The sequence below is a fragment of the Cupressus sempervirens genome, chromosome 8 (assembly GCF_028749045.1).
Source record: "Cupressus sempervirens isolate cs-2001-9-10 chromosome 8, ASM2874904v1, whole genome shotgun sequence".
Lineage (NCBI taxonomy): Eukaryota > Viridiplantae > Streptophyta > Pinopsida > Cupressales > Cupressaceae > Cupressus > Cupressus sempervirens.
In genome coordinates, this window is record NC_143125.1 from 293,917,841 (window position 1) to 293,929,024 (window position 11,184).

At 32.6% G+C, this 11,184-nt stretch overlaps 1 protein-coding gene across 2 annotated transcripts in view; it reads left to right on the forward strand.

Annotated features, from left to right (window-relative positions):
- The window catches only part of EMB2421 (FAD/NAD(P)-binding oxidoreductase family protein), a 222,303-nt gene extending 218,434 nt beyond the window's left edge, over nucleotides 1-3,869 (forward strand). For both annotated transcript variants that reach the window (XM_089797482.1, XM_089797483.1), the window contains 5 exons: nucleotides 1,109-1,221; nucleotides 1,347-1,443; nucleotides 1,582-1,798; nucleotides 2,023-2,188; nucleotides 2,998-3,869. In XM_089797482.1, the coding sequence (XP_089653608.1) occupies nucleotides 1,109-1,221; nucleotides 1,347-1,443; nucleotides 1,582-1,798; nucleotides 2,023-2,188; nucleotides 2,998-3,513 (1,109 nt within the window). In that variant the 3' untranslated portion in view covers nucleotides 3,514-3,869. The remainder of the gene's footprint in view (nucleotides 1-1,108; nucleotides 1,222-1,346; nucleotides 1,444-1,581; nucleotides 1,799-2,022; nucleotides 2,189-2,997) is intronic.
- The last annotated feature ends 7,315 nt before the right edge of the window (nucleotides 3,870-11,184 follow it).

The window sequence follows — 11,184 nt, forward strand, 5'->3', positions numbered from 1 at the left end:
TATAATTTGTGTAAAATAGGAGTAATTATTTTTACCAGTTTTAGTTAGTGAATTATGGGTCCCTCTTGTGTCCACCCAAAGACGCCCCCAGTGGGCTTGGGGTGAGTCTTGGGTGATACTTAGGGCCTCTTGGCTCTGAACTAATATCAAACTCATATTTCCTAGGTTTGAAAACCTCTCCAGGAGGACCTGGTGTCATAGTATTTTTGCATGCAATCATCAAAATTCTTTTTCTGTTGTGTCTAATATATTTTATGTTCTGACTAGATTTTTCCTTTAGATCTGCACTGGAAAGAAGTTGGAAAGTGGAAAATCTAAACTACCAATGCCTTTGAGAAGTTAAAATCCTAGCTTATTGCCATTTACTTTTTTTTTTATGTGACTTTGTTTCAAGGGTTCTTTAAAAAATAATGTGGCCTCTACATAATGCCAATTTTGCTATCTTTCTTCTTGAGGCTTGAAATGTAAAGTCCGTATTCTGGGATCTGGTCAGTAGAATTTATCTGCATATCATTAGGAAGTAAATTTTATGTCTTGAGATCTTGAAATTATTGTTATTTTTTTTCCTACTCGCTGGGGTCTAGAAAAAGTCTCTTTGCACATAGAAGACAGTACAGTCTGCTACTAAAGGTTTGTGCTAAAATTGATGAATACATTTTTAATGTGGAATTAGACCTAAAATTCAAGATAGAAGAACCAAAATGTGGTTCATATGGTTAGAGGCACATCTTCTGAAAGAGGATCAATCCCAAGGTAGTTTAATAATCTTGATGTCTAATGTATTTCTCAATTAGAATAAGAATTCTTCTGTAGTTTTTCATAGCCCTCACAGGAAACTGCAGTACTTATTTGGACCTGCTTTTGCTTCTATTTTGATTTGGTCTTTGTGCTCATCTCCCAGGCTTATGGTGGTTGGTGTGATATGTTTGCATCTAATGTTTTGTCACTTTTGATAGTAATTTCCAATTTTGTCCGTTTTTATAAGAACTATGTTTATTATCCTGTTATTATTTACAACATTTTAGCTTTATGTTTTATATTACCAGGCTATTCTCCATGACATTTGTTATGTTCCACATTTGCTTATGTTGATCTACTGCAATTGCAGGAATGAACACAGGCATACAGGATGCTCATAATTTAGCTTGGAAGTTAGCTGCTGTCTTGAATGGGCTTGCCTCCCCTGACTTACTCACAACATATGAAATGGAGCGCAAACCGGTACAGGAGACATTCTGGAAATTATGTATTATTTATTTCACTGTTTTCACTTTACCATGTGTGATTGGAACCTCAATAATGCAGAAAAGAATTACAAAATGTTTCTGTTTTTCCTTTGAGATCAGATAGCAGAATTTAACACAGCACTCAGTGTGGCAAATTTCAAGGCAGCAATTTCGATTCCTTCAGCATTGGGTCTTAACCCAAAAATTGCAAATTCAGGTAGCCGCAAACCTTCTAGTTTATTGAAGAGTTTTAATAGTCTCCTCACCTGTTTGAATCATTTGGAAATATATAATTATAATTCATAACTATATTGCTTGATTTCTTTAAACGTGTGGTTCTACTGAATTAGGATAGTGCATCAGACAGTGAATGGGATTGGTTCCATTCTCCCAAGTCGGTTACAAACAGTACTTTTGGAGAGCATTTTTGCACTAGGGCGTGCACAACTGTCAGCTCCTCTCCTCAGCAGGTATAATCCATTAGGATCTGCAAGGCTTGAAAGAGTGAAACGTATCTTAGAAGATGGTCAGAGTCTTCAGCTCCAATTTCCTGCAGAAGATCTTGGATTCAGGTATGCTCTTACATCCCTAAACAACTTTTAACATTGCATGATTGTCTTCTCTTTTACCTTCTGCTGCTTCTATATGGGATATCGATTCACAAGTTTGAAACGTAAGTATTATGTAAGCTGTACCTGTATCTTAAGATGTGTCTGTTAATGGTATATCTTGAAAGCATTGCCTAGGTGTTGTTAAAGTTTAGTAAAAAAGTAAATCTAATTTTTGTTTTGTGCAGATATGAACGAGGTTGTCTGGTTCCTGGAAGGAACATGTCAAATGATACATTAGAGGAAAACCCTACAGGAAGGTGTCGAGGTTATATTCCGTCATCTGAGCCTGGATCACGCTTGCCACACACTCAAATAAGGATTGTAGGTCAAAACAAATTTCATCTGACCACGGTAAATATCTGTTCAATGTTTTATAATATGGTAAACATTTTCCTTGTCATAATTCTATTGTCATGGGTGGCATTGAAGGGGGTACAACGTTCCCTTGTTTTGACTAGAAGGTTTTCTAGACTTCATTCTTTGGCCTAGATTTGTCTGATCTACTTCATTGCATTTGATTTCAAAATACTTCCAATCTTTTCCTAAACTTCATAAAATGCAACACATGGTCTGTTTCAACTGTATGATAGCATGTTGATGATCATTTCACAGCTACATGTAAAGAATATATGGCCTTGTAATAATTTTGATCTGCTGGTAATGGAACGTCAATTCAAAACAAACTGCCATTGATCAATATACAGTATTCTTTTACGTTCTGAGGGAAATCAACTTTATACAGGATCTAGAATTAGGATTGGGACAACTTCTTTAGCTACTCTGCTCTGCTTTCCTTCCACAATGTGCCTTTCATCTTTTTTGTCCTACACTAAGATTTTAAAGTAGACAATTGATGATTTATCTCCTCTATATAGTAGTTTATAGGTTGGGTTTCTTATTTAGATTTGATTTGCAACAATTGAAGAATCATACATACGGCAGAAAGCAGATATTTTAAAATGGCAGGAAGTAGGCAGAAAATGAACTATTTGATTTGTTGAGGTTTTTATCTTGTTAATTTATTGTTGCATATCAGGGATTGTTTGTGGAATTATTAAAGGGTTGAGAGGTTGTTGCACCACCATTATAGTCAATGCAGTATCCATTTTAAAATTTGTTTCTGCTTCTCACATTATTGCAGTTCCATCTTACATTGACAGGACATTTGTTCAACTTTGGATCTGATTCCCGGACATATGCTTGAGTTTCTTCTTATAATTGCACCTAATAAAAGAACCTATTGTTGGGCTCATGCTGCACTTAAAATTGCAAAGGCATGCAAATTTCCTTTGAAGGTGTGTATAATGTGGCCACCAGAGTCTTTTTTCAATGCCCTTTGTAACCAATCCATACATGAATATCATGACAATGAAATGTTGATGACACCACAAAGGCAATCAGTAGTCAAGGGAGGTTCTGTGGTTGCAGAGGACTGGAGCAGAATGAACAGAGAATCTCTGATCGATGCTGAGGACATCACAGGATCATGGTGGGAATTATGCAAAATGCCAAATCAAGGTGCAATTTTGGTTAGGCCAGATGAACATATCGCATGGAAATCAGATTTCAGTTTCAATGAAGATGCATTGGATGAGCTAAACAGAGTGATCTCAATATTGTTAAAGAAGCCTGCTTTGGATTCTGACCAATTATCACAGATTAAATCAAATGCATAGCTAACTCAGATTCTGATATACATAATTTCATGTATAGTCACTGGATGCATTGTTTTTCTGGATTGCTTTTGTAAGCACCTTTTTTGTGTCGCTATCCAATGTGTAGAGATTAGCATGTTTTAGGGTAGGTCCCCATGCACTCCTAAGCTTATTTTGGCTAGCAGCTGCTGCTAAATTTTTTTAGCAGCTATTTGCGGAGCTGGTGGCCCCATGATTATGAATTTTGGTTGCTTATTGTTTGATGAGTTAGCTTAAAAGTTATTTTAAAATAAAATCATTAATAAAAATGATTTAGAAAAGAAAAAAAACTGGAAATAAATAAAAGGAGGGAAAACAAATTGTGAAGCCATTATATTTTCCAATTAGTAGTGGCTGCGTATTCTCTGCCCCACTTTTTTAAATGCTTATTTTTATTTTTCAAGTAGTGGCTGCTCCACTAAAATAAGAGAAGATTTTGTTTTATCATTTTTCTGTGATTTAAAATATGCATGGCAGCACTATAACTGCTTAAATTGAAGCAAAACTTGGAGTTAAGCAGCCGTGGAGACTGGGGTTGTTTAAGAATTCGTAAGCCCATATATAGAACATTACCTTACATCAATTTTTGGCTTTTGTAATATAGTCAAATATACAAAATTTTGGTATTATTCTTTAAGAAAAATCCACAATACTCCTAAGTTTATTAAGTTGTAATATTGACAGTGACATTGGTCAATATACAAGTTAACCAATGAGATTTAAAGAATGCAAGTTGAAATAGGGATTTCAATATATTTTAGAAAAGTTATCTTGCTCTTCACTCACTTAGCTACAATGAAGCCTAAACCCATGACAACACAATTAAGCTATAGTCCATGAAATAACTCATAAATAACACTAATCAAAATCAAGGCCATGCAAAATTAGTGGGAAAAAAAAATTAACAAATCAAGATGATTGCATATTTCATCTAGAAGGAAAACACTAACTAGAATAAGCATTGGGTTACATGATAGTGTTCAATGAATAAATGTTCTTGGACTATTTGTTGTTTGACATGGTAATAAGTGTTGTGGTAGACTAATGAGTCTTGAAGTGGGAGAGAGTGTTGTTATACGAAGCCCAATCAAATTTTGAGGTTTTTTTTTCCCGCATTTATCAATGCAACTTCCCCCAAATTATTCAATGGGGTTTAGGGTAGTACCCCTTGTGGGACCTAGGGGTACCACTGCTAGCACACTCTTTGTTGCAAGGTTGAGAGAGGCAACAACCTTGTAGGGGTTTTCAACGGTTTACAAAGGTGTTGCGAGTTATTTTTTTTATTGTCTAATATGTTCTGACCCTATTTTTTGTAACTGTCATAAGTCTTGATAAAATGACTTAGGACTAGGGTTTTCATATGATAGTAGCATTTGCAACAACATTAAGTTGCAAGGGGATTGCTGATTGTAATTGGTTTGATTTATTGCATAATAATATTGGACTCTTTGTTTAGTGGATGTAACCCAAGTTTGGGTGAACCAACTTAATTTTTTTTGTCTTGTTCAATTTTTTGTGTTTTTATTCCTCCACTTTATTAATCAAATTTGCATTTAATTAATTTTAACAAATCAAGATGATTGCATATTTCATCTAGAAGGAAAACACTAACTAGAATAAGCATTGGGTTACATGATAATGTTCAATGAATAAATATTCTTGGACTATTTGTTGTTTGACATGGTAATAAGTGTTGTGGTAGACTCTAATGAGTCTCAAAGTGGGAGTGAGTGTTGTTATATGGAGCCCAATCAAATTTTGAGGTTATTTTTTTCCCGCATTTATCAATGCAACTTCCCCCAAATTATTCAATGGGGTTTGGGGTAGTGCCCCTTGTGGGACCTAGGGGTAGCACTGCTAGCACACTCTTTGTTGTGAGGTTTAGAGAGGCAACAACCTTGTAGGGATTTTCAATGGTTTACAAAGGTGTTGCAAGTTGTTTTTTTTATTGTCTAATATGTTCTAACCCTATTTTTTGTAACTGTCATAAGTCTTGATAAAATGACTTAGGACTAGGGTTTTCATATGATAGTAGCATTTGCAACAACATTAAGTTGCAAGGGGATTGCTGATTGTAATTGGTTTGATTTATTGCATAATAATATTGGACTCTTTGTTTAGTGGATGTAATCCAAGTTTGGGTGAACCAACTTAAATTTTTTTGTCTTGTTCTATTTTTTTTTTTTTTATTCCTCTACTTTATTAATCAAATTTGCATTTAATTGTTAGATATAACGTTATCAATAACAAGAGGACTGCATCATTAAAGGAGCTTTGTCTTGCATGGGCAATTCTCTTTTAATTGTTGATGGCCCATTTTTTTTCTAATGATTCAAGCTTGAGAAGCATAAATGGATTGATGAGGGGAAGTGAAACAATAAGAACTTATAAGGTTTAAGAATGGTAATTTACTCTCATCCCCTTGTGCAACACAACTCCTAAAACTAAAATTTGTCGATCGTGAAATTGGTCATTTCCCTTAATGTATATTAAGCAAATATGAAGAATGAAAAATTATTTCAAAATTTTGTAAAATAAAATTGAAAGGTTTTTAGGATTTATGAGTTTAAAAAGAGTTTAAAGAATAGTTGATCCAATTGCTTTTCCTTTTTGTATTGCAATCATCCATTTTTAATTTTGACAATTAAAATATAGTATAAGAACAACAAATATAAATCTACAAAAGAAAAAGAAAGAAATAGAAAAGATCTAACAATGTATGAGATACAATTAAGTCACAACTTATATGCACAAGTAAGATCTATAAATAATATTATTTTGCGCTACTCTAATTGCATCATTGCCTTTATTTGATAATCTTTCTAGCAAGACCATTGTAGCTTGATTAACTGGGCATTATTGGTGGAGGCTGATAAAATGTTCCTTGATTATGTTATTCTATAAGATTTGAATCTTTTGAAGATGTAATAGATAATAGATAAGGTGAGGATTATGGCAGGCTCACTAACTAGTCATTTAATCCTTTATGTGAAAATCACATACATTTTATAGTGCCTCCCTTTGGTTGGTCCTCAATAATGTGTTGGTTAACAATATTGGTCCCACTCTACTCCTTCGATTTCAACCTCTCCTTGTTGGCACAACATTTTGGTGAGTACTTTTTATTTTAATTACAAAAGTAAGATTCTTACAACTCACTTAATGCTTTAATGTAACATTTACCTATTATTTAAAAAATAATTGCAACTCAATGCTTTAATGTAATGTTTCCCTATTATTTAAAAAATAATTCCATAAAGTAGTGTAATTAAATTGAATTATAAATAGTTATATTTTCTTAATTATTAATCTTTGATTATTAGTCCCTACGTTATCTATATAGAAGAGAACTTATGTCCTAGGTTGCACATGTTAATTAAATTTTCCAATGCCAAAATTCTAGATTCATAAAGTTTGGGGTCTTTTGATTTGAAAAATAATTTCTTTATAGAAATTCTATTTTTTTAATTGGTGAATAACATGTTTGCAAGCAATTGACTAACAATTTATGTAGGGGATGTGAACTTTTTCACATCACAATTGCAAATAACTATTAAATTTTTCTAGGTAGTCGACTTGACATGGCTCTATTTTTCTATACACTCAATCTATCCATGTAACTTTTAATAGTATCCACCTAATTTATATGGAGTTAACATCCATCTGTATAAAATTAAAAGAAATTGTGTGTGTGTGTGTGTGTGTGTGTGTGAGTATCCGCCTAATATATATGGAGTTAACATCCACATGTATAAACTTAAAAGAATTTGTATTTGATATAAACTATACATACACACACACCCAGACATATATATCTATATCTATATATGTGTGTATATGTATTTATACATGTATGTATGTATAAATACATATGTGTGTGTGTGTGTGGGTGTGCATGTGTGTATATATACATATATATGTATATATGTACTTGTATATGTACATGTACATGTACCTGCACCTACACACACATATAATGTATTAAAATATATGCAACATATGGTCACCAAATAAAATATAGATTTTTTCAATGTTTTATTGATTTTAGTTCTTTATTTACTTTTTTCCAAAGTCTTCACCTCTTGAATTATACCATTTATATTATACTTGGCTCTGGCTCTTTATAAAATAAAGGATACATGGAAGTTGCAATGGTTACTACTTAATGTTTAAATTAGGAAATTGTTTGTTCTGATACATTTGTACAATTATTTACATTTATAACTAACATATAAATATCAAACAACTTTTAATTTGATAATAAAATAATTTAATATTTTTAGTTCTAATTTTAACTTTTATATTAAAAAATCCAAAATAAAATCTTAAAATAATTATAATAATAGTTTAGTGTCCAAATAGAAAATATTTTAAGTTGGATTATTTTTTTAGTGGTGTAGATTATCTTCTTAATTGAATTATAATTATTAATTTATCATAAAAAACTAGAGAGTGGCTAGAAATTTAAATTAGTTTCAAACTTATATAGTTATATTTACGTTTTTGTTTTAAGAGCTATCTTTGATTATTGATAAAATTTTGATTAAAGGAGAAGTATAGTGCATTTCAACACTTGTTTGAAGAGTAGTTTCGAAGAGAAGAGAATCTATTGAAGAAATTTGTCTAGGGGAAAAATCCTAATAACTGCCTAGGCCTACATTGTGCACCTAGATCTCCTAAACTGTAAGTTGAATTATGTCAAAATTTTCACTATACCTCCGCAAATGACTCAATCTCTTTGTAGAGGTTGTGGAGTGTGAAGTGGTAATGGTAACTTTTATGCTAGTTATATAAACTCCTAAATCAAAATAACTAGATACTGATGTAACAAATGAAGAAATAGCCTTAAATCAAAATAGCAAGGTAATAATGCTACAAACAAAGGGAAATGACCATCAAATCGAGTAAATACAAATGCCATAGACAAATAAAAATGTTCTCTAGATCAAAATAGCTAGATACAAATGCTAAGCATAGAACATCTTTTATTTTCTACAAAAATTAAATTCATATTCTATTTCTCACAAAAGATAGAGACTCTTAACTCCTCCAAAGCTCTTGTTCTAATAGATTTTAAAAGAGAATAAAAATGATTTTTTTGTCTTTCATTATTGCAAATTGTAATATTGTACCAAAAAAGTATTAAAAGTAATGTGTCTATGTATGATTTCTAATGATTGTGACAAAATAAAAATACCATTAAATAGGTTGGCAAAAAGTCAATAGCCCTTAACACAAAATTGCCTTAATTAGTGCACATAAATGACCTTTAACTTGAGTGAACAGGCCCATAAAGGGTTGGCTAGGATATATATTTTTAAAATACACAATAGTCATTAAAAAAAACCTAATCAAGTAGTGAAATAACTAAAATTTCATGGTACCAATTACTATTTTACACAATTTAGTTGTATAGTTAAAACAACATAAAAGATAATCCACAAAATATTTTTTCACAGCTAAAAATTAAATAAGCTATAAGTAGATTTAAGAACATAGATGTTGATCACATAGTCACAATGGAACAAATGTCATATGCTTAGTAGGTAGGTCTTGGATACACCTAAGTATTTTTAGGGACGCTGGTGGAAGTGTATGAACCAATGTCCCTAGTAAGATACAAATAATCATAATTGTTAATCAACAAAAATGCAATGAAGTATAAAAAAGCATATTATACCATAAATGCCATGTATCAATATAAACCATTCAAAATATTATTGAGGTCGTTGTGAGTAAATTCTATTGACACAAAAATAAAATCAACAAAAAACCCTCATGAGCAAGCAATCATTCATTCCAAAAATTTCCATGAACGAGATTGTAATGATGAATTTGATAAGAAAACTTAGGATGGATCCATCTTGAAGGGCTAAAAATTGACGGTTTTGTTAAAGTGCATATTCACTAGCACTAGCATTGAGTAATCTCTCATTGAGGAGTTGCAACTCTTGCAAGTGAGAAACTCAATATTTTTCACACATCGGATTCTTGAGGGGGATTTTGAGGGAAGGGAGCTCAATTTCAATGGGAAGGAAAACCTTTATATTAGAAAGGAGGGTAAATGGAGTGGCTTTTGTGGGAGTACAAATGGAGATTTGTTAGGCCTAGAGAGGAAAAGAAAGATGATGGTGCTAGTTGTGGCCAACATCATCAACGATATATTTAAGGATGTTCAAGATAGTCTTATTTGTAGGGTGAAATACTTTGACGAGAAGTGTTGGTTAATTCCAAACTTCTTATCAATCTTAGTGACATCCTTGTTCGTGAAAGGAGGTTCATTGTTAGTTAATATGTCATGAGGTATGTCGTAATGATAGATAAAGTAGTTTAAAATGAATTTCAAAATGTGTTTTATTGTAGGATAAGTAAGTGACATATCCTTGGCCCATTTTGTGAATTACTCATTGGTCCAAATGATATACTTGTGACCATTGGAAGAACTTGGAAATATTTGTCCAATAATGTCAGAAACCTAGTTGAAGAAGGCCCAAGGTGAGAGGGTGGGTTAAATGTCTTGTGTGGGGGTGTGTATCAAAACGCCATGTTGTTGACAAGGAATGCAAAGTTTCAGAAAATGATATGCATCTTAATCCATGGACAATTAGTAGTATCCTATTCAAAGTATCTTCTTCACCAAAGTGAGTCCATTGGAATGAGCCCCGCAGGTGTACCTCTTCTAACATTATCATGCCTTCCTTTGAATCATGACATTAGATGAGGGTTCCAACTGTGAGGTCTTGCCCCGACCCTTCGTACCCTTAGTTGTTACTTTATCCTTTTGTTACTCATGACTCGAGATGTTGAGACATTATCTGATGCTAGAACATACTATATTAATTTCATGTTGTGTGATGTTATTTTCAGATGTTTCATGTTTGTCATTTAATGTTTTATGTATATGAATGTTGATGAATTAAGAAAAAGGTAGGATTAACATTTTTGTTAAGATATTTTAAATGGTTAAGAATTGAATAGGATGAGAGGAACCCTGATTTTTGTTATAGATGGATGTTTTAATTTATATGATTCCTGATACGTATATATACATATGTACATGTGATTTTCGGGACTACTGATGTCTGCAATGAGTGTGCAGATATTTTAGTCGAGGAAACTGACGGAGGAACAAAACTGATCTCTATGTAAACCTTGTTGTTCATAATTCAAGTATTGTACTATGAGATGTATGTATTTTCTTTCTATGTTCAGTGAATGTTAATGTTCGTAACTATGTTCTTTTAGTGTCACTTGACACTCGTGAATTGTGTATGTTCTTCAGTGTGCTGATTTGGGTTAGCTATGTACCCTTTGGACCTAAGTCGGATTAAGTCAGTGTCAGTTTGCTAATTGGGTTCTTAATCGAGTTTAGTCATCCTTAATCCAGATTAGTGCTTAATCTTTTTTTTTAAGAGTTGTTAGTTGGTCCTAATTATTTCTTAACTTTTGTTTGGCTCTAAACCTATTCCTAAGGCTTTAAAACATGGAATATTTATACCCAAGGGGTATGGGTATGGGTTAGGGGTCTTTTCCAACCCCTAAGTCCCTTTTATTGACTTTTGAGGCCACTCAAAAAGTCTCTTTTTGCTTTTGTGCGAAAATTGACTATGGCTACCATGAGTTTCATCACCCCACCTCCACTTAGTGTTTAAC